General features: G+C 43.0%; 1 protein-coding gene across 1 annotated transcript in view; it reads right to left on the minus strand.

Moving 5' to 3' along the window:
- LOC126298075 (tachykinin-like peptides receptor 86C) overlaps positions 1–25158 on the minus strand; it is a 115495-nt gene that overhangs the window by 69124 nt on the left and 21213 nt on the right. Inside the window, exon 2 of the mRNA XM_049989394.1 lies at positions 9390–9536. Within this exon, the coding sequence (XP_049845351.1) occupies positions 9390–9536 (147 nt within the window). The remainder of the gene's footprint in view (positions 1–9389; positions 9537–25158) is intronic.

A 25158-nucleotide genomic window follows, 5' to 3' on the forward strand; every position in this document is an offset into this window, starting at 1 on the left:
CAGTTACATACAGGGTGTTACAAAAAGGTACGGCCAAACTTTCAGGAAACATACCTCACACACAAATAAAGAAAAGATGTTATGTGGATATGTGTCCGGAAACGCTTAATTTCCATGTTAGAGCTCATTTTAGTTTCGTCAGTATGTACTGTACTTCCTCGATTTACTGCCAGTTGGCCCAATTGAAGGAAGGTAATGTTGACTTCGGTGCTTGTGTTGACATGCGACTCATTGCTCTACAGTACTAGCATCAAGCACATCAGTACGTAGCATCAACAGGTTAGTGTTCATCACGAACGTGGTTTTGCCGTCAGTGCAATGTTTACAAATGCGGAGTTGGCAGATGCCCATTTGATGTATGGATTAGCACGGGGCAATAGCTGTGGCTCAGTACGTTTATATCGAGACAGATTTCCAGAACGAAAGTGTCCCGACGGGAAGACGTTCGAAGCAATTGATCGGCGTCTTAGGGAGGACGGAACGTTCCAGCCCATGACTCGCGCTTGGGGAAGACCTAGAACGACGAGGACACAAGCAATGGACGAGGCAATTTTTCGTGCAGTTAACGATAACACTAATGTGAGCGTCAGAGAAGTTGCTGCTGTACAAGGTAACGTTGACCACGTCACTGTATGGAGAGTGCTACGGGAGAACCAGTTGTTTCCGTACCATATACAGCATGTGCAGGCACTACCAGCAGCTAATTGGCCTCTACGGGTACACTTCTGCGAATGGTGCATCCAACAACGTGTCAATCCTCATTTCAGTGCAAATGTTGTCTTTACGGATGAGGCTTCATTACAACGTGATCAAATTGTAAATTTTCACAATCAACATGTGTGGGCTGACGAGAATCCGCATGCAATTGTGCAATCACGTCATCAACACAGATTTTCTGTGGACGTTTGGGCAGGCATTGTTGGTGATGTCTTGATTGGGCCCCATGTTCTTCCACCTACGATCAATTGAGCACGTTATTATGATTTCATACGGGATACTCTACATGTGCTACTAGAACATGTGCCTTTACAAGTACGACACAACATGTGGTTCTTGCACGATGGAGCTCCTGCACGTTTCAGTCGAAGTGTTCGTACGCTTCTCAACAACAGATTCGGTGACCGATGGATTGGTAGAGGCGGACCAATTCCATAGCCTCCACGCTCTCCTGACCTCAACCCTCTTGACTTTCATTTGTGGGGGGCATTTGAAATCTCTTGTCTACGCAGCCCCGGTACCAATTGTAGAGACTCTTCGTGCTCGTATTGTGGACGGCTGTGATACAATACGTCATTCTCCAGGGCTGCATCAGCGCATCACTGATTCCACGCGACGGAGGGTGGATGCATAGATCCTCGCTAGCGACGGACATTTTGAACATTTCCTGTAACAAAGTGTTTGAAGTCACAATGGTTCGTTCTGTTGCTGTGTGTTTCCATTCCATGATTAATGTGATTTGAAGAGAAGTAATAAAATGAGCTCTAACATGGAAAGTAAGCGTGTCCGAACACATGTCCACATAATATACACTCCTGGAAATTGAAATAAGAACACCGTGAATTCATTGTCCCAGGAAGGGGAAACTTTATTGACACATTCCTGGGGTCAGATACATCACATGATCACACTGACAGAACCACAGGCACATAGACACAGGCAACAGAGCATGCACAATGTCGGCACTAGTACAGTATATATCCACCTTTCGCAGCAATGCAGGCTGCTATTCTCCCATGGAGACGTTCGTAGAGATGCTGTATGTAGTCCTGTGGAACGGCTTGCCATGCCATTTCCACCTGGCGCCTCAGTTGGACCAGCGTTCGTGCTGGACGTGCAGACCGCGTGAGACGACGCTTCATCCAGTCCCAAACATGCTCAATGGGGGACAGATCCGGAGATCTTGCTGGCCAGGGTAGTTGACTTACACCTTCTAGAGCACGTTGGGTGGCACGGGATACATGCGGACGTGCATTGTCCTGTTGGAACAGCAAGTTCCCTTGCCGGTCTAGGAATGGTAGAACTATGGGTTCGATGACGGTTTGGATGTACCGTGCACTATTCAGTGTCCCCTCGACGATCACCAGAGGTGTACGGCCAGTGTAGGAGATCGCTCCCCACACCATGATGCCGGGTGTTGGCCCTGTGTGCCTCGGTCGTATGCAGTCCTGATTGTGGCGCTCACCTGCACGGCGCCAAACACGCATACGACCATCATTGGCACCAAGGCAGAAGCGACTCGTCGCTGAAGACGACACGTCTCCATTCGTCCCTCCATTCACGCCTGTCGCGACACCACTGGAGGCGGGCTGCACGATGTTGGGGCGTGAGCGGAAGACGGCCTAACGGTGTGCGGGACAGTAGCCCAGCTTCATGGAGACGGTTGTGAATGGTCCTCGCCGATACCCCAGGAGCAACAGTGTCCCTAATTTGCTGGGAAGTGGCGGTGCGGTCCCCTACGACACTGCGTAGGGTCCTACGGTCTTGGCGTGCATCCGTGCGTCGCTGCGGTCCGGTCCCAGGTCGACGGGCACGTGCACCTTCCGCCGACCACTGGCGACAACACCGATGTACTGTGGAGACCTTTCGCCCCACGTGTTGAGCAATTCGGCGGTACGTCCACCCGGCCTCCCGCATGCCCACTATACGCCCTCGCTCAAAGTCCGTCAACTGCACATACGGTTCACGTCCACGCTGTCGCGGCATGCTACCAGTGTTAAAGACTGCGATGGAGCTCCGTATGCCACGGCAAACTGGCTGACACTGACGGCGGCGGTGCACAAATGCTGCGCAGCTAGCGCCATTCGACGGCCAACACCGCGGTTCCTGGTGTGTCCGCTGTGCCGTGCGTGTGATCATTGCTTGTACAGCCCTCTCGCAGTGTCCGGAGCAAGTATGGTGGGTCTGACACACCGGTGTCAATGTGTTCTTTTTTCCATTTCCAGGAGTGTATTTTCTTTGTTTGTGTGTGAGAAATGTTTCCTGAGAGTTTGGTCGTACCTTTTTGTAACACCCTGTATATGTGTTAATAGCTATGGCGATTGCTTTTGAAACAGTAAGAAGTTTGCTTGCTTTTTCCATTTGTCTTGTTTTCATTGGACTGCCCCTTGTGTGTAATCAAGTACACGAGGATCTGTATTCCAAATTAGATTTGTAAAACATTATTTTACCACATCTTCTATTATCATCGCACACTTATATGTTAGTCTGCACTAATGGATTGTTCAGCTGTCGAAGTGATCCTGGTCCAGCATGTTCTGAAGTAGAAGAGGAAAAATTTGATGTTTCACGAGGAGATTAGTTTTATTCCCTCTTCGGGATACAACTGGACGGGCCCAGCATGGTTTGCAAAGGAAGTCAGTCAGTCTTGGCGGGGAAGAGAGGTGGTATCCCTATGTAAAATGATTTCATTACATTTCTAAGTCCGCAAAAGAGTGAAGAAATACATGTCCCTAATAGCTGGGAGCCAGTTCCAAACACGTAACTCCTTTGCAAAGTTGTCCTTTGATTACTAAAGAAGTTGCGTTGAGAAGCAATCGTCGTCAGTAGTTTTGAAGTACAAACAACGTCTGTTGAAGTAGCAGTTCAACTAGACGCTTAGGCCAGACTGCATCAGCTTTGAACAGTACAAGAACAAAAAAAAATATTTTTAACGAAAAACAATAGGACTAGCTAGGCAACATGTGCATGGTATAATTAGGGGCAATCTTAGCTGCTCTGTGATAGTCTTACGAAGATCATCGAACCAAATGAATTTACGACTGTGATGCGAAGATACATGTGAACTTCAAGCCATTTTAGCACATGAAATACATTCCATTTGTTATTGTTGTTGTGGTCTTCAGTCCAAAGACTCCTTTGATGCAGCTCTTCATACTATTCTACCCTGCGCAAGCCTCTTCATCTCCGAGTACCTACTGCAAGCTACATCCTTCTGAATATGCTTACTGTATTCGTCTCTGGGTCTCCCTCTACGAGTTTTATCCCTCACGCTTGTCTCCAGTACTAAACTGGTGATCCCTTGATGCCTCAGAGTGTGTCCTACTAACCGATCCCATCTTCTAGTCCATTCCTTTCAACTGCTCTTCCAAGTCCTTTGCTGTCTCTGACAGTACTACAATGTCATCGGAAAACCTCAAAGTTTTTATTTCTTCTCTCTGGACATAAATTCCTGCTCCAAATTTTTCTTTTCTTTCCTTTACAGCTTGCTCAATATACATATTGAATAACATAGGGGACCGGCTACAACCTTGTCTCACTCCCTTCTCAACTGCTGCTTCCCATTCGTGCGCCTCGACTCTTACAACTGCTATCTGGTTTCTGTACAAATTGTAAATAGGCTTTCGCACCCTGTCATATTTAGAATTTGAAAGACAGTATTCCAGTCAAAATTGTCAAAAGCGTTTTCTAAGTCTACAAATGCTATACACGTAGGTTTGCCATTCCTTAACCTATCTTCTATGAGAAGTCGTAGGGTCAGTATTACCACTCGTGTTCCTACATTTCTCCAGAATCCAAACTGATCTTCACCGAGGACGGTTTCTACCAGTTTTTCCATTCTTCTGCAAAGAATTCGTGTTAGTATTTTGCAATCGTGACTTATTAAACTGATAGTTCGGTAATTTTCTCACGTATCAGCACCTGTTTTCTTTGTAATTTGAACTATTATCTTCTTCTTGTAATCTGAGGGTATTTCGCCTGCCTCATACCTCTCACTCACCAGATGAAAAAGTTTTGTCATGGCTGGCTCTCCCAAGGCTATTAGTAGCTCTGAAGGAATATTGTCTACTCATGGGGCCTTGTTTCGGCTTTGGTGTTTCAGTGCTCTGTCAAATTCCTGACGCAGTAACATATTCCCGCCTCATCGTAATCTAAATCCTCTTCCATTTCCATAACATTGACCTCAGGTACATCTCCCTTGTATAGACCCTTTACATAAACCTTTCACCTTACTTCTTTCCCTTCTTTGCTTAGGACTGGTTTTCCCTCTGAGCTCTTGATATTCATACAGGTGGTTCTCTTTTCACCAAAGGTCTCTCTAATTTTTCTGTACGCGGCCTCTATCTTACCGCTAGTGATACATGCATCTACATCGTTACTTTGCTCTCCAGCCATTCTTGCTTAGTCATTCTGCACTTCTTGTCGATTTCGTTCTTTAAGAGTTTGCATTCCTTTTCGCCTGGTTCATTTACTGCATTTTTATATTTTCTTCTTTGATCAGTACAGTTTCATATCTCTTGCGTTACTCAATGATTTCTTCGAGCCCTCGTCTTTTTACCTACTTGATGCTGTGTTGTCTCCACTAGTTCATATCCCTGTTCTTGTCAATCCTTCCCTAATGCTCCCTCCGAAATTCTCTACAAACTCTGGTCCTTTCAATTTATCCAGGTCTCATCTCCTTAAATTCTTAGCTTTTTGCAGTTTCGTCACTTTAATCTACGGTTCATAACCAATAAATTATGGTCCGAGTCCACATCTGCCTCTGGAAGTGTCTTACAGTTTAAAACCTGGTTCCGAAATCTCTGTGTTACCATTATATAATCAATCTGAAACCTCCCGGTGTCACTAGGTCTCTTACACTTATACAACCTTCTTTCATGATTCTTAAACCAAGTGTTAGCTATGATTACATTCTGTTCTTTGCAAAATTCTAGCAGGCGGCTTACTCTTTCATTCCTTTCCCCAAATCTATATTCACCTACTGCTTTTCCTTCTCTTCCTTTTTCTACTATCCAATTCCAGTCCCCCATGATTATTAAATTTTCTTCTCCCGTAATTATCTAAATAATTTGTTTTATCTCATCGTACATTTCCTCAGTCTCTTCCTCATCTGCGGAGCTAGTTGGCATATAAACTTGTACTACTGTGGTGGGTGTGGGCTTAGTGAGTATCTTCGTTACAATAATGCGTTCACTATGCTGTTCACAATAGCTAATAGAGTTCATATTTTTTATTCATTATTAAACTTACTCCTGCATTACCCCTACCTGATTTTTTTTTTTTTTATAACCGTGTATTCACCTGATCAGAGGTCCTGTTCGTCCTGTCAACAAACTTCATTAAGTTCCACTATATCTAACTTTAACCTATCCGTTTCCCTTTTTAAATTTCTAACCTACAGGCTCCATTAAGGGACCTGACATTTCAGGCTCCAACCTGTAGGACGCCAGTTTCATTCCTCCTGATAACGACGTCCTTCCGAGTAGTCCCCTCCCGGTAAACCGAATGGTGGACTATTTTACCTACGGAACTTTTTACCCAAAAGGATGCCATTATCATTTAACCATAGAATAGAGCTACATACCCTCGGGAAAAATTACGGCTTACCGGATGAGTGTAACGTGCTATGAAATGTCACAATTTCCCCTCTTTTTAAATGATAGAAGGCGACGAGTGCACCACGACCCACTGAGCTGGTCAGGCAGCGACGTATGGATGGCGTAACTATGGTCAAAACTGGATCTCTTACGTTTTGGTGGTATTTTGCATACCATGACTTGCGCTTATTCATTCAGGGTACCATCAATAAGGATGGATATATCAATCTTCCCAGTGACCAAGTTTTTCCCTTTTTCCTAGATCTTTATTATGAATAGACTGAAGTGACAAATGCCATGAGAAAGCGGTATCCTGATGTACATATGGCGGCAGCATCGCGTACACAACGTAAAAGGGTAGTGCAATGGCGGAGCTTTTGTACTTAGGTGATTGCTTTGGATAGGTTCCCGACGTGATTATGGCCGCACGACGGGAATTAACAAACTATGAATGCGGAACGGTAGTTGGAGCTATATACGTGGAACATTCTGTTTCGGAAATCGTTAGGGAATTCAACATTCCGCGACCCACATCATGAAGAGTGTGCCCAGAATACTACATTATATGATCAAAAGTAACCGGACACCCCAAAAAACATACGTTTTTCATATTATGTGCATTGTGCACGCACCTACTGCCAGGTACTCCATATCAGCGACCTCAGTAGTCATTAGACATCGTGAGAGAGCAGAATGGGGGGCTCAGCGGAACTCACGGGCTTCGAACGTGGTCAGGTGATTGGGCGTTACTTGTGTCATATATCTGCTCGTGAGCATTCCACACTCCTAAACATCCCTAGGTTCACTGTTTCCGATATGATAGTGAAGTGGAAACGTGAAGGGACACGTACGGCACCAAAGCGTACAGGCTGACCTCGCCTGTTGACAGATACAGACCGCCGACAGCTGAACAGGGTAGTAATGTATAACAGGCAGACATCTATCCAGACCATCACACAGGAATTCCAAACTGCATCAGGTTCCACGTCAAGTACTATGACATATTAAGTGGGAGGTGAGAAAACTTGGATTTTATGGTCGAGCGGCTTCTCCTAAGCTGGTAAATGCCAAACGACGCCTTTCTTGGTATAAGGAGCGTAAATATTGGACGATTGAACAGTAGAAAGACATTGTGCGTAGTGACGAATCGCGGTACATAACCTGGCAATCCGATGGCAGGGTGTGGGTAGGGCGAAGGGCCAGTGTACGTTATCTGCCACTGTGTGTAGTGCCAACAGTAAAATTCTGAGATGGTGGTGTTATGGTGTGGTCATGCTTTTTATGGGGGGGGGGGCTTGCACCCCTTGTTGTTTTGCATGGCACTATTCGCAGCACAGGCCTCCATTGATGTTTTAAGCACCTTCTTGCTTCCCTCTGTTGAATAGCAATTCGATGATGGCGACTGCATGTTTCAACACGATGGAGCACCTGTTCATAATGCACGGCCTGTGGCGGAGTGGTTACACGACAGTAACAGCCCTGTAATGGACTGTCCTGCTCAGAGTCCTGACCTGGATCCTATAGAACACCTTTGTGATGTTTTGGAACGCAGACTTCGTGCCAGGCATCACCGACCGACATCCATACCTGTCCTCAGTGCAGCACTCCTTGAAGAATGAGCTGCCATTCCCCAAGAAACCTTACAGCATCTGATTGAACGTATTCCTGCGAGATCGGAAGCTGTCATCAAGGCTAAGGGTGGGACAACACCATATTGAACTCCAGTATTACCGATGGAGGGCGCCACGAACTTGTAAGTCATTTTCATCCAGGTGTCCAGGTACTTTTCATCACACAGTGTACACTGAGGTGGGACCTCTCAGCACAGACAACGTAGTGGCTGACAACCTTCATTTAACGAGCGAGAGCAGCGGCGTTTGCATAGAGCTGTCAGTGCTAACAGTCGAGAAAGACTGCGTCAAATAACTTAAAATAATCTATGTGTGTGGTACGACGAACGTATCCTCTAGGACAGTGAAGCGAAATTTGGCGTTAATGGGTTATGGTAGCAAGGGACCGACTCGAGTGCCTTTGCTAACAGTACAACATCGCCTGCAGCACCCCTCCTGGACTCACGACCATAGCGGTTGTGCCCAAGATGACTGAAAAACCGTGGTGTAGTCTGATGAGCACCAATTTCCGTTGGTAAGATCTGATCGTAGTGTTCGAGCATGGTGCAGAATCAACGAAGCCATGGACCCAAGTTGTTAAGAAAGCACCGTGCAAGCTGGTGGTGGTTGCATAGTAGTGTGGGCTGTGTTTACATGGAATGGACAGGGTCCTCTGGATGTTCAGCTACTCGGAGACCATTTACAGCCATTCATGGATTTCATGTTCCCAAATGTTATGGATGACAATGCGCCACGTCACCGGGACACAGTTGTTCGCGATTGGTTTGAAGAACATTCTGGATAAGTCGAGCGAATGAATTGGCCAAGCAGATCGCACGGCATTAATCCCATTGGACATTTATGGGACATAATGGAGCAATCAGTTCGTGCACAAAATATGTCATCGGCAACACTTTCGCATGTATGGACGACCGTAGAGGCAGCATGCCTCAACATTTCTCCAGGGGCTTCCAACGACTTTTTAAGTAGTTACCATGTGGAGTTGCTGCACTACGCCGGACAAAAGGAGGTCCGACAGTACATTACGAGGGGTCCCATAACTTTTGACACCTTAGTGTAGGCTGTAGACGCTCTTTCCCGTATATATTACCTGTTTTCTAGTCACTTAGGCACCAAATCGCGTTTTAGTGGCCCGCTAAATCACCCGATTCGAATCCTGTAGAAATTACTGCGACTAATTTGAACAACGGCTATACGTAACGATCAATAGCTACGGGATTTAAATATCAGTGAGTGCTTCAGCTAAATACGTTTAACCTGGAGAAATTTGTGGCCATTATGAAGGCTGGACGCAGTTGCACGATTTAGCGAGATGTCTACTGGAGGTGAGGAATTTTTTGTCCGGCGTGCTTGTCTTGTTCACGTTTTAATCGCATTCGCCTTAGGAAATGCTTATAAGGGCATTTTTAAGCACAGCAGACAAAGACGCGGTAAGGGTGAGTACCTTCCTCTTGGAGCGGACGGCCTCCTGCTGGCGGTCGGTGCTCTCGCCGATGGCGCGGTCTCCCCACAGCTGCCGGCCCATCAGCCCGTAGCACACCGCCATCGCCGTCACCGGCACCAGGTACGTCACGCACAGGAACACCACGTTCTACCTGCGCCAACACGAAGTAAGTACAGTCAATCTGATAAGTTGATGCTGATCTGCATGAAAATAAAGTGCTGCTTAATACTGTACTACTGCATGTCTGCAGAATGCTTAACTTGCTAAGAGCTTTGTCTCACAATGACGTTCAGGCCTGTATTTGATATCTGTGGACCTCTAGGCTGATCCTGTACTGAGGCCCTACCGGGGTCAATTTTATAATAGCTAACCATAAAAAATGTCATTATATAGCAATAATGCATCATTTAAGGTTTATTATGTACCTATAGAAATATTGCTTTACAATTTCTCACTTAATGAATTGAAGAGATACAAAAAGTAAAAGAACTGGAATTTTAAAGTATTCGCTATATTCGTTAACATCGCTGGGAACAACTAGATTCACAGAAAAAGAATAGCAGTACCAAAAAATAATTAATGTATGGTAATGAAATTTCGTGAATTAACATTACAAGATCTCAGGTTAATGTAAACGCAAGATAAGCTACTGAAAATGTGAAATGCTGGTACACTAATAGCCGATCTAACCGCCAGAATGTTGAATGCAAGCATGGAAACGTGCATGCATTGTGTTGTACAGGTGCCAGATTTCAGTTTCTGGCATGGAGTTCCATGCCTGCCGCACTTGGTCGCTCAATACATGGACAGTTACTATAGTTCAATTCTTTTATCTTGGCGGCTCGCGCATGCCCGCCCAGACGCGGGAGATTGCTGCGTTGCCAGTTGCACACGACGCACGCGCCAAGAGAAGCAGCGCCATAGTATAGAATAGTTCGCAAACTTAGGCGCAGTTTATGAAGTAAAGCCACCACGGCCGCATTGACCCTTCCGCTGCTACAGAGACGTGCTTCCCGCATTCCGCGCTGTGCTCGATTTTGACATCACTGCATTGCTCGCCTGAGCACACACATGGTGTTCCGACTGCTTTGACACATTTATCATTCAATTTCATAAAAACTATTTAGCCCAAAAATTTGATTTTTACACATCTTCATGACTGATACCTTCCCCCCATAAATGATTTAATTTTGTTTCGATGGTCAACGCAGTTATTGTGCAGCATTAAATGTAGTAAACCATTGCACGATATTTTGAAGAAAATGGTTCAAATGGCTCTGAGCACTATGGGACTCAACTGCTGTGGTCATTAGTCCCCTAGAACTTAGAACTACTTAAACCTAACTAACCTAAGGACATCACACACATCCATGCCCGAGGCAGGATTCGAACCTGCGACCGTAGCAGTCGCACGGCTCCGGACTGCGCGCCTAGAACCGCGAGACCACCGCGGCCGGCGATATTTTGAAGAGTTTGCAGAGCTAAAAGTCCATAGCGTATACTTACTTTCCGTATGGTCGATTTTAGTTGCCACAATGTTGAGAATGAAATATGGAGAAGATACCTACGTTTTATATAAAATTGACTGTATAACAATATCTCATTTAATTTAAGTACCAGATAGGTGTCGTATGTAATACTGAGAAATATTCCGTCCTTCGCGACTGTAATAAAACTTTTGTTTATTCCAGAGTCATTTCGCTTTTTTCTAAAACGTTCTGATTAAAACAAAGTTGGCGAAGTGCACAAAACTGAATTGTGGACGTAATAAAACATAGAAACTAAAATATATCGTCAGCGAGGCGCAGTGCACAAACAATGTGTGTTTGTCACAACGGACAGCAAGTACTTGCCAAAACATAGGTCGACGATACCATTGAATATGATGTGAGACCTTGACTTTTCCCGGCGAATTGAATGTTCAAATAACTTACGGGTTTGCTGCCGGGTGACGTCGTCGAACACCGCTGATATTTCGACACGAGCACATCCTGCCATTCTCAAGGCACAAATGCAAGGAAGAAGAAATGTGCAAGCAAAGTTAATGCCTCGGTTCACAGAGGAGAAACAAGGAAGACACCACACACAGAACAAGTGTCAACACAAACAAGGATAACCAACATCAGAAATATCGATAGTTATTATCAATCAACAGGTGAGGTAGCACTAATTCTGTCCCTCTGTTGTTTGATGAGAGACAGAACCGGATTCGAAGCAGCTTTGTCCAACTACAATATCAGATTTATGCCGATGACCTCCATTCGTATCTAAGTTCAAAACCAGCTATCGGCAATCTCAGTACTGATCCGTATGAACTATGAAAATGTTTGCAGGATATAGGGATAAATCTCAATCCATACAAAACCAATGTGCTAGTGGTTGGTCATTCTAGGATCATTAACACGAACCATATTTGACCCTAAATGGGACAAATATCAACTTCTCTCCTTCAGCGAAGAGTCTAGGACTAACAATAGATGAAAATCTAAATTGTACTGAGCATGTAATTGCAAAGTACAAAAAGCCATCAGAATCTCTCCATGCCTACAAAAATATAGAAAATTCTATCCTCATGACCTAAAATAATTGTACAAACACTTATACTTCCAATTATTGATTACAGTGGTGTTATCCTGCATGGTCTTTCTTAGGAAAGCTCACGGCGCCTGGAACTGGTTATGAGTACCTGTGTTCGTTGCATCAGTGACGTTAGACGCTTTGATCACGTTTCAACGTCATATACACTGCTATGCTGGCTGCGTTCAGACACATGCAAAGATTTCCATACGCTCTGTCTTCTCTACTGTCTTGTCAACGTACACTGTCCTCCATATCCCTTCTCGACCTTAACGCTCTTGTCTCAGCAACATGGCAAAAACAACAATTCCCATCTGAGCACAATCTTTTCTGTCCATTCCGTCCTTCAGCCACTTTCTCTCAGAAGTAGAAACCCGACTCTGCAGTATGTTAGAGAACTGAATGACATCTCCAGCTTCAGACGACAGTTAATGTCATAACTAGTAAAGCCATAATAATGATTTATACTGTCCCTGTACGCATTCGTAACTCTTATACAGCCTTCTTTCCATTGTGATCTTCCTCATTTCCCTGTATTCTTTGCTGGTGCAGTCTCCTTAAATTTCCTTCCCCCAAAGCTAGTTGTGTTGGTGTTGTTGTTGTTGTGGTCTTCAGTCCAGAGACTGGCTTGATGTAGCTCTCCATGCTAGTCTATCCTGTGCAAGCCTCTTCATCTCCCAGTACCTACTGCAACCTACATCCTTCTGAATCTGTTTAGTGTATTCATCTCTTAGTCTCCCTCTACGACTTTTACCCTCCACGCTGCCCTCCAATATTAAACTGGAGATCCCTTGATGTCTCAGAATATACCCTACTAACCGATCCCTTCTTCTAGTCAAGTTATGCCACAAATTTCTCTTCTCTCCAATTCTATTCAATACCTCCTCATTAGTTATGTGATCTACCCATCTAATCTTCAGCATTCTTCTGTACAAAACTAGTTATATCAGAAAATATTTACTTCGTACATGTATAAACTCTTGTGTATTTGTGCAGATAGTGGAGTACATTGTACAGCACGATCAGGATGTAGCAGTAAAGATCATCTGTCAGCCCAGAGATAACCACAGAGTACTACAGCCAGGACCAACGTGCACCAGCTAGCCTCTAGAAGAACTACCGACGGTTACATATTGCTCACTAATAACTGTTAAGATATAATTTGTCTACTAAATGGTTCAGCTATGGTTTTATACCCGAGGAGAGGCAGTTACTATCGAGGAGCAATGAGAAACACTTAAGAGACGCTAAGAGTGTGTGTAGACGGCTTCCACAATTTTAAACGTATGACTGAGAGTGTCTGTATTTTGCAGATAGATTGCAGTAACGGGTATGGGCTGGAAAAAATTTTATTTTATTGTGCTCCTCGATTTATTTTGAAAAATTGTTGCAGTGTCGCATTCTTCAGTTAACAGAGTCTGGGTTTAAGTTTTGTACTTGTAACGCGGCTACGAGCTTTTTGAGGACTGTGAACCGTGAATCGAAGAAGTATTGTTTTTTTTTTCAGCGATGGGGCTGAAGCTATTCGAGTCGAGGTGTATCTGTAGCACGCCTGTAAAGTGGGTGCTGTGATTAATTGTAAAGCGATTTTTGAAGAGATTTGAAGATAGTTACTGGAGCACCCAGACCAGTGGTTCCCAAATTTGATAAAGTTCACCGAACTCAGAGCTGTGATAGTAACGTTTGGTGTTGATCAATACCCTAATGGCACCATATTTAAGCGGAATTCCACTGAAACCATTATTCCTGTGGTTAATAATGACGAGCAACACATTTTCATTGTCGTTTTGTGAGTGGTATCAGTGATAGCTAACTCCTGAAGGGGCTGAGAATTTTGCAGTTTGTGTTTTCAATTGAGTTAAAATTTGTGGTATTGTTTTTTTATTACTTCATTTAGTTTAGAGTGGGGATTTAGTTTTGTTTGTCACTCGAGCACTCGTTAGCGTTTGTCTCTGTACGTAGTTACTAAAGAGAAGGAAATAATCTTAATTTTGTTTAAAAGTCCAAACCTAGGCCCCCATTCTCATTTATCCCGAAGTTACTAAATAATTGCCATTTGCGAGTAATCATTCGTTATGACAGAAACAAGCGAGATCTTAAAATGTGGAATATTAACCAGTAGAAGAGAGCTGTCAAATTCAGAGATTCGTTAGTGACAAATGAAGCCAAGACAGGTAATCTGAAATGTTTATCAGCTAAAGAATTTTCACTTTAAGATCATTTAACTGAGAAAATCATAATAAAACAATTAGGAGTGTAGTTTGTTTTAAAAGGATGTTAGCCGGCCGGTGTGGCCGAGCGGTTCTAAACACTACACTCTGGAACCGCGCGACCGATATGATCGCAGCTTCGAATCCTGCCTCGGGCATGGATGTGTGTGATGTCCTTACATTAGTTAGGTTTAAGTAGTTCTAAGTTCTAGGGGACTGATGACCTCAGATGTTATGTCCCATAGTGCTCAGAGCCATTTGAACTATTTTTGATGTTATATTGAGTTATGTATTTAAAAGTTCAGCAAATGCGAAGGACTGATTCCCGAACGTAGTTTCCTAATCTAAAGACATAGACAGTGTTTACATTATTGACGTGCGATGCCGTAGCAACAAAACAGATCGCTGACTGTATCTGTCCAAATACGCACATTTAAAGCATTTTGGATTTTTGGTGACGGTATTACGCGTAAGTAAGAGGGTAGCAAAATATATCAACTTTTACTGTGATTTTACCAAAAGCTCAAAAGCTAAGTGAATATGAAGCGGTAAAAGAGCGGTCTGACGTGTGTATTGCTGGCAGAGATTTTTGGCTACTCTATAAGGTTAAGATTTAAAAAAATAAGTTTTTTCTGTTATAGAGCGCTACCTCTTACATACGTGTTTAGACAAAAAGTTTCAGATTAATTTCGATCAGTTTATGTTATTTAATCTTTGGTATTACAGTGAACGGCACGCAATTGCATTTTTTCATTAGTGTGTTGACGTCAATGAGGGAGGAACAACCTATTAAAAGTCACTGGTATTGACCGTAAGATAATAACACATAACAAAAAGATAGTTAAAAACCATATCGATAACAATCCACGCAAATATCTGCAATTTGTGTGCTCAACTGCAATTCCATAGAACTTGAAATTGTGTGTAGCGAGAGTGTTACCGCTGCGTTCCTTCACATTATAGATCATTATTCGTAAGACTATTTAAAAAAAATTCCCCCATTTCTTCTCTTGTTGTGAATGGGTTGTGTCTGCTAACAACAGGGTTAGTTACGTGAAGTAATAGAGGGCAATTCCGGTACAGTGCACGCTCCAGGCAAATCCCGGGGTGGTTCCTTTGAAAAAGGGCACCGCCTATTTCCTTCCCCATCGTTTCGTAATCCGAGCTTGCGCTCCGTCTCTAAGACCTCGCTGTCGACGGGACGTTAAGCTCTGTTCTTCTTTGATTCTTCCTTTCTTTCGTTCCAGACAGAAGAGTCCATAATGAGCACCAGAGATGGAAAACAAATAGGAATCCAGATACTCCTATGGCAGGAACATTGGAAAGACACCGGAAATGAAAACAAACCTAACTTCTTCACAAACTTCAAATGAACGCCTGAATTACAACACCTGAAGCTGTCAAGAGGGCTGACCTGCTTTCTGAGGGCCTTGGTTTGTATGTCACGTATTTACTCCGAATTAGAAGGAGAGACACAAACGAATGTGCCCGAGGATGAGAAGAATTTTCGTAACACACTTTCAGGGAATGACATTTGTATGTGAACTTGGCTAGTGCTGGGCGGCAATACCTTACTCTAGAGAGATTCTGCACTATGAGACAACCTGGCAGATACTCGACAATATTGATAATGCATTATTCAAAGCGGGATGAGAGGTACATTATTTCAATCAACCTACTGCCTCTTTACCAAGGGAATAGCATCGCCATTGAAGTACAGGTCTGTGAACCCATGGCATCCAAGAGACTGGGGTGACGTGGGTCGTCATGAGGTGACGATCGACGTTGGATATAGCAATGTGCCCTAGGACCAGAGAATTACCCCCAGAAGCCAGGGGATATAGAAGAAAAGTGTGGAGACAACGAGGCTACCGAAATTGATACTGGTGAAGAATTCAGAGTCCTTTACAACGTCGTCTGCAACACAGACAGAGCAGGAAGTGAATCGACAGACTGGGCACAGAGTATAGCACTGAGTAACTATGAGGAATCTCTGATGCAAAAAAAAAAACTGTTAAACAGATATACAGTTTTCTATGGTTATGCATCATAATAATATTAGAAATAATTATAGAAGAGGTAGACATAGCCTATGTTGAATGTGACATTACTGTCACATATCGGGAAGTGATACCGTATCATTTTCTACCACTACTTGGTGGTTATGTGGTTGAAAGCACTGGATATTCTGGCTTGGGAGGAAGGCGTTAAGTTTTTCCTGCTGGGAAGGTACACTCTCGGTGTGGCCTCAGGATCCGGTTCTAGACAGAAAACAGTCAGTGAATCTCATTAGCAGAGGCAAACCTCCCCAAGGAGAGGGACAGCTTTTACGAAGTGAAGCTGGGGCCTGATTCAGGCTTTTGTGAGCAGAGCCGGCGCTTGACCTAGCTGAGGACAGGGAGTGCCATCCAGCCGCTGCCACTCCGAGACAATAATTGAGTTTGACATTTCTTCCTTTTCTACACGAACATCAAATGTCGAGTTGCCACAGGGCCAGAGTGAGAAAAACGGCTGCTTTCACCCAACCACAGTGCTTGGCACGAAGAAGTTAAGCAATCGAGAAGAAACTAGTGCAGCCCAGTACCAACATGTTGCTTTTTAATGTGCATCTTTTCTGTGAACAATAGGAACTTTCTACTGTATTCCCCTGTTTTTTCATGAAATAAGCAATATACTCTGCATCACAATGGCAACAGCAATAAGTCGTTTCCTCCATATGGAATTTTTCAAAACGTGAAGTAGTTGAACGGAGTTCTGGGATATTTAGCTCCGTGCCGCCATGCTAGGTATTTTCTCTACGGACTCCTAAATGGTGCTGGCCGGCGCACTCGAGCTGTTCTTGGGGAAATGTAAGTTTCGCAGTCGAGGTAACATCATCAATATTCTAAGCAGTTCATTGATTACTTGCTTGCTTTCAATTCAACGTTTGTTGCTTGGTTTGCTTGTAATTTGTGGTTTCTTGTTGTATCGTTGACTTTGATTTCGCGAGCTTCCCAAATTAGCAGATTTTGTCTCGCTTTCTCCACATAATTCTCATACTTTTTAGCACTTCCCCGTAGTGTTAGCGTCATTTTGTTATTTGATTTAAGTTTAGGGAACCTCGTTCTCTGGTAATTTTGTTGTGATTTATATCATTCATTAGAGCAAATAAATATTTGTTAATGCCAGTCGTGACTTAGATTCATAGATGCATTAAATTGTTCTGCAACGTTTCTACGGTTAGACGACCCACTAATAATAAATGTAATGTAACCTGGGGCACATCTAAACTTGTTGTTCTCACTGTGACGGAGTTACCGTTGCGCAGTGACCAAACTCACCGGTCATTCACATATTATTCAGTGAAGGTAACGAGCATTGCACTTGTACGTCTGGTTTTATTATAAATCTGTTTATTGACCAGAGAGAGCTGTGACCTTTTCCTCTAGGATAAGTTTCCTGAGTGTTGTTTTATGACTATTTGACTAACAACCATTCAGTATTCAGACGTAATGCATACTACATACCAACGTCAGTCATTAAGAAACGTTTAGGGTGTATTCTTAGTAATACCCATGGTGATGATGTTAGTGTTAGCAGTAGTAACGTCTTCTCTATTTTTAAAGGCAGCATCGTTGTTACTTAACTTAAAACGAATTTATAACTATGTATAATTATATAACCAGAAGTCGCTGATTGTTGAAAACTTAGTCTTCTCAGTGCTGATAAATTACGGTAGTCGACCTGTAAAAAGGAAACAAAAGTTGGGATCCATTTGTGGAGGTAGTGTCTGTTTGAAAAACTGTGACCTTTAATATCTTGTTGTACACAAATAGTGCCCTGTTAGTCTGTTGTTGTATTGGCATCGTCTCAGTATTGATTATTTGCAGGAATCAGTCAGTCGAACTTGAGTCCCCGGCCAGTGAGACCAGGATACCCTAGCTGAAGCCGCTGTCGCCACCACACGCTACCGCAACCTATAACCAGAATCTGTAGACGTGCAGACTTTATTCTAAGTTTGTCATTTGACACATGGCATACCGTAAAAGCGCTACCATCGTCAAAGCAGCAACAATTTGTTCTGGCGAACCATGAACGGTTCACAAACATGAGTATCATACAAACTGCTCATTCAAGACCTCATAGTCATTTACGAGAATTTTTTCCTAATCACGAGCACTACGTTTTCGTTCCTCTACCACTTGTATAGCGTTGACCCTTCGGGCTTGAGACTCACTACAGTTTTAAGTGTCGGATTTGTTATATCTAATTGGAGTCTTGATTATAAAAGCTATATACTTTTTATTATATTTTTGGTATCTTCAAATACATAACAAGTACAACTACACACTGATAAATTTGAAGTGCAGTTGAGAGTAATTACTACAGTAAAAGCCCTCTATACTGCAGTGCGATACAGTGCAGACTGGAATACAATGCGATATAAAATCTTGAAGGCTTTAGCCGCTGGACTGGCGTCAACAACGCAGAACCGATTAACTGAGGCCACAGATGAGAACGACATTACTGATTCTGTAAGAAATTAGATTGGTAAGGCGGTCGAAAGTGAAGGACGAAGGAGAAGAAGGCCAGAAAATGTTCCCAGTGCACTTGTAATATTAAATACATTCTGAGAAAAATATAAATAAGACACACCACGGAGGTATTATCCGAAAGGGATGTAAATCGGTAGCTATGATGTACGTCTACAAACAAACAAATGATTACAGTTTCAGAAAAATTGGATGATTTATTCAAGAGAAAAAGCTTCACAAATTGAGCAAGCCAGTAATGCGTTGGTCCACTTCTGGCCATTATGCAAGCAGTTATTCGGCTTGGCACTGATTAGTAGAGTTGTTTGATGTCCTCGTCATGGATATCGTGCCAAATACTGTTCAATTGGCGCATTAGATTTTCAAAACCCCTAGCTGGTTGGAGACCCCGAGCCATAACACTCTAATCTTTCTCAGTTAGGGAGAGACCCGGTGACCTTACTGGCCAAGGTAGGGTTTGCCAAGTACCAAAACAAGAAATAGAAACTCTTGCCGTGTGCGGACGGACATTACCGAGCTGAAATGTAAGCACAGGATGGCTTGTCACGAAGGACAACAAAACAGGGCGTAGAATATCGTCGATAATCGCCGTGCTGAAGGACGCTGCTGTGCTGTAAGCGTCCTGCCATGAAATTAAATGGCACCCCAGGCCGTCACACTTCATTGTCTGTCGTATGGCGAACGACGGTCAGGTTGGTATCTTACTGCTGTCCGGGATCTCTCCAGACCTCTTGTGACAGACTGAGGCTCTTTACGAAGCGGGACTCATCGCTGGAAACAATTCTGCTAGATTCAATAAAATTCCTGGCATAATGTGCCCGATAACACTGCATACTTGCTTGTTGCTACACAGAGGTCAACGGTATTCGGTGCCAGGGACGCCGCCAGCTTAGCCCCTTTTCTGTGAGCCGCCTATTAATGGTCTTCTTCGCCACTGAAGCACCAGTTGCACGTCGGATCGATGATAACGATGAATCCAGATCTCTGAGAGCCTTCTGACGATTGCTCGGTCCTCAAGTTCTTTCGTCTCTCTAGGTCGACAGCTTCCTTCTTGACGCTGTGTTCGGCCATGGTTCATAAAATGCTGCCAACATCATCGAATACTAGCATTGCTCCTATTCAGATGCCGAGCGATTCGCCGATTACTCAAACGGGCTTCTTTGAGCCCAACTACGTGTCTTCTTTCAAATGCTGACTGTGCGTACATTGCGCACGCGTCTGCCTGCGAGGAATAGTTGCTGTCCAACTGGGTACACGGAATGAAATTCACAAAGACTTTATGTCCTGACCTCAACCAAAGGCTTCGTCGACTGTGACGGTCTTGGCTGCAGCTTCCTGGACCTGTGTTATCGGGTGGGGGATTATATGATTCCCCTTGATAGGTAACGGGTGCTCTACACAAAGGAAGCAGCTGCTCAGGTAACAGTACTTGTGAATATATATGGCTTTTTTTAGGCTAGGCAATAGGTTGATGAAGACTTGTCAAAAAACTCGCAGCCGTAACAAAATTATTGAATGTACACTCCTCCAAGAAAAGTCTCGAGCTCAAATTATGTTTGAGACCGAGAGCTGGATGAAACCCTAAGCAGAGAGGTCTAAGATATTCAGCAATTCATGGAAATTATATTGAAAAGACAGATTAGACACTATAGGAAGGAGCGCGTTCATTGCACTCAAAAAAGTATTGTCTCTACTCTGGTCGAATTTGAGTATGATAGAAGTCGCCTGGTCACATATTCCAGGTCTAGGTGAAATAAAGTTAATTGTTGGATCTTTTTTCCGGCTGTCCGATTCTGCTATGATGGTTTTACAGTCATTATAAGAAAGTCTACGGGTAGTAGTGCCCAGTTACTCACATCACGTAATATTAGTTGCAAGTGCCTTTAATCTACCGCCTATAGATTGGGACGTCTATGGATTATTGCCGGGGGGGACAGACTGACAATCTTGCGAAGTTCTTTGGAACACGTTTTCCGAAAAGTGTCTTGAGCAGGTAGTTCGACAGCTCAACAGCCGACACACAATGGAATTGTGACTTAGTAGCTACAAACAGACTTGACCTAATCGACGACGTCAGTATACAGAATGGGATTAATGACCATCATGTCATCAAAGTGGCTCTGGTTACCAAGGTTGATAAATCAATCAAGAAGACTATGGGGGTATTTATTCTAGAAAGAGCACATAAGCAGCTGTTATTATCGCACCTAGACTATGAACTGACATCATTTAGTTCCAGTACGATGGACGTAGAGAAATTATGGCCAAAGTTTAAACTGATTGTAAATCACACTCTAGAAATGTATGTGACGAGTAAGTGGATTAAGACGCAAAAGACCAATTGTGATTTAACAACTAAATTCGGAAAATGCTGAGGAAGCTAATGCTGCTGCAATTGCGGTGCAAAAGAGAACGTGCAAATGACGACAGGCGAAAGTTAATAGAAATTCGTGCATCTGTAAGGAAAAAAAAGATACTTGTAACTTACAATAACTGCTACTGTCATAGCGTCATACCTTAGCAATAGATTTTGCCGAAAACCCGGGAAAAGTTTGGCCCAACAAAATCGTAACGTGCGTGAGATCTCGTGGTGCACATTCCTAATGCATATAAGGAAATAATACTAATTTCCATTCCATCTTTTTCATATTTCATATACAGATCTGGATTAACAATACAACTATACTGTAAAAATCACAGTTCAATATCTTCAATACTTTTCGGGATATAAAATTGTTTCTAAAACGCTTAATACCTATTCTGCTGTCATGAAACTGCTGTAGGAATAATAAAGTATTCTTTTATAAAATCAGTTGAAATTATAACAAAAAAGATTCAATTCATAGAAGCTGTTTTTCTAGACTTTTCTTTGTTTTCATTACAGTAGCTTGCTGACTTAATAGTAATTACTTCAGAATGCATTATTTAATTACAGTTTGTTTTGTGAGTGTTGTGGTGAAGGTGAGAGGGCATACGTAAAGTGTGAGTGTTTTAGTTTATCAAGAATTCTATAAAATTTATGCTCGGTGTAATTTTTGCGCAGTCAGTAATCGTGTGACGTATGTAATGTGTGTCCTATGTATACAATCAGCCAGAAGAGATGTTAGGTGTTAAATCAATTAGTGCTTCAATTCTGAGGATAAGTCACACTTTGTTTCATTAAAATTCAATTTGGTTTCGTAAATAAATGAAGTCTTTTATAAATTGCTTTCTGTGAGTCCGTTGGATGACTTAGGAATTACTGCGAGTATTTGAGGGTTCGAGCTGTTCTAAGTGTCTGACTAAATCATTGTACTGTAGTATTTGTTGCGAGTATTTGAGGGTTCGAGCTGTTCTAATTGGCTGACTAAATCATTGTACTGTAGTATTTGTGATACAGTTCGGAGTCGGTAGGAGTGACTCACGAACCTTCTTGCAGTATACATCAGCGTTAAACTGCGCTACACAAATTTGTGCCAAGATGAAGGCAGTGTTACATTTTGTCGGTTTCCGCTTTGCAGTTATAAAACGAGTACAGTATTAAACATTTTAGTGAAAGTATAGCCATTTTAAGTGGTTTTGTTTGGAAGCCATTTGCGTGTAAACTTTCTTGTTGTACTACAAATGACACGTGGCGTGTTTCGTGAAGATCGGCAGTTACTATAGCGAGAACTTCTTTCTAAGAAGCCCACTGAGCGACTTGATGTGGTAACTCGCGGTTGTTGGTCGGTGACTGTGTGGAACGTTAAAATTGTTCGGATCGGACGGGTGAACGTCCGGCTGTTTATGTATTTATCATTGTAGTTAAAACAGTTCAAAAATGGTTCAAATGGCTCTGAGCACTATGGGACATAAATCTGAGGTCATCAGTCCCCTAGAACTTAGAACTTGTTAAATCTAACTAACCTAAGGACATCACACACATCCATGCCCGAGGCAGGATTCGAACCTGCGGCCGTAGCTGTCTCGCGGTTCCAGACTGTAGCGCCTAGAACCGCTCGGCCACTCCGGCCGGCAGTTAAAACAGTAACCAACTTGCACCGTAACAGTTTTGACCGTAAATACGGACGTCATAGGCATTTACGTCTTGTTTTTGGTGCAATACAGCCTAATTAGTCGAACAATGAACATTTTCGAGCAAGTTATTTAGTATCCCGGACACCCGAAATTTTTACAAACCTGCAAATTCTGCCTCCAAGCTCGAGTTATGCGACCTTTGTTTGGCAAGTATTTAGTCAGCGTTTCTTCAGCGCTGCTTTTTATCGGCTCAGTATCTACCAGCACAGAGCGAAAGGGACAGCAGCAAGAAGAGATGAGAAGTTATAAACTGCTCCACCGCAATTTCATCTCCAACCCAAAGTATCTTTGCGCCTAACATGGGGCATCTCGCTGTAGCGCTACATTTTGGTATCAACGGTGGATCGCTGTGGAGACGAAGTAGATACGCTTCATTCTGATGACAGTAGAATATAAGTGAAGATTGAACTGGGACAGCCACATACGTGAAAAGCATCGGAGACTATTTTCACTAGTGAGGTTCTTGTGTTCTGGTATCTCCGCATCATATGTCTCTTGTATCCTTGCAGTCTTCTTGTTTACATTGTCGTTTTCTAACCTAGTTGTAGTGTATGGTAGAGGCCACTTTGCTCTAAATCTTATGACGTGACTTGTTGGGTATACTGATGGAAAGGGCAATATGCAATCCAGTGCTGGGAGTGTGCCTGGCTTTGACGAGGGGAACTGTAAGTGCAGAGAGAACTTAGGAACAGACCAAAATACCAGTAAATATGAATTTTGTAAGACAGAGTGAGTATTGTAAATATTGAGTTTTAGGTAACAGATTAGAGGAGCTTTTAGATTAGACTTATGTTATATAAAATATGCGATTTAACGTGTTTAGTCTAGTAGGACACATTGGTAGTTCGAATAATTAGTAAAGTGTGTGTTAGGAACTAGGATAGTCTGGTAGTGAATGTGATTTAATTTCATGTTGTAAAGTAAATAATATGGTAGTTGTAGACAGTGATAGCTCAGCACTTACCAAGAAAGCATGGTCTAGGAACTGGAACACACGCATGATTCAAATTTCCTGTCCTTTCATTATGTGTGACTGACCCAAAGCAACAATATAACACCACACGGATACAGGATGATCGTTAGACATGACGACATCAGTTAAAGTGCTCCGTGTGGACCAGTATACAGTGCACATGATAGCAGTTAAGCTGCTAATGGTGTCTGTATAAAAATGACATTATGGGAGAACGTATCTGGTACTACAGATAGTTTTGTGGCGGTTTCCAAATGTGTATTAAGCGCACAGGAGGGAAGCTGAAATGTGACTTTGACCCAAGAAGTAATTCCTTGCTATCAGAGAGCTCAGTAAAATAGAACCAGTAGAATAACTGAATTCTCTTCGAATGAGAGGCAGCTCTGAGTTCAAATATGGTTCATTATGGAGTGTAGTGTGGAATACAATGATTAAGCATTAAGTGCGTCTATTGATATATTATGAGGATGAAGTGTGTGTTAGGAAGTCGTAGTGAATTGTGTTCATGGAGTCATAGAGTTCTTGCCAGTCAGTAGGACTGAGAATTCGACATCAGTAATTCTGCCAACGAATTCTTTCCTTCTGCAGGTAGTTTTCATTACTATCTAGGTCCTAGTGATAAAGTAACAGGATAGTATACACAAAGATTAACGAAAAGAGAAGTGTACAGGCCACGGAGACCTGGTTTTCTAATGTTATCACCAGAGAGTATGTAATATTGAATCTGCAAATGTAGAGCACGACTTAACGTTATATACGAGATCTGTCTAAAAAGTATCCGACCTTTGATTCTACCTCGCAAAACAGAAACGATAGCACGGCGCCACTGTATACAGTAAAGAAAGAGACCTTTACGTGCATGCGTGAATTTTGTCCCCGCCTTCCAGAGCGTCAGTCGCTGCCTGTCGGTCGCTGAGTGAGGTGATACACAACGTGTACGTCGGATTAACGATTCTCTTAAGATGACTGAACGTGTTGAGCAAAGATACTGCATCAAATTTTGTCAAAAGCTTGGTGATTCTCAAAGCGAAACAATTCGTAAGATTCAGCAGGTGTTTGGAGAAGATGCGATGGGTGTAACACCAATTAAGAAGTGGTTTAACCGATTCAAAAGTGGCCGCACATCAGCGGAGAGTGACCAGCATTCTGGCAGGCCCCAAAGTGCTCGGAGTGCAGCTGTTGTTGAGAAAGTGCAAAATTTGCTAATGGCAGACCGTCGTTTGACCGTGCGCGAGATTGCCCAAGAGGTTGGAGTGAGTAAAGATACTGCACATGCAATTTTGCCTGATGAGTTTAGCATGCACCGAGTGGCTGCGAAGTTCGTATCGGCGGAACAAAAAGACCTCCGTTTTGATGTTGCAGAGGACCTTCTGTACTCCAAGAACACTGAATCTGGGTTTCGGAACGCCGTGATAACTGGA

This window comes from Schistocerca gregaria, chromosome X, assembly GCF_023897955.1.
Source record: "Schistocerca gregaria isolate iqSchGreg1 chromosome X, iqSchGreg1.2, whole genome shotgun sequence".
NCBI classification, from domain to species: Eukaryota; Metazoa; Arthropoda; class Insecta; order Orthoptera; family Acrididae; genus Schistocerca; species Schistocerca gregaria.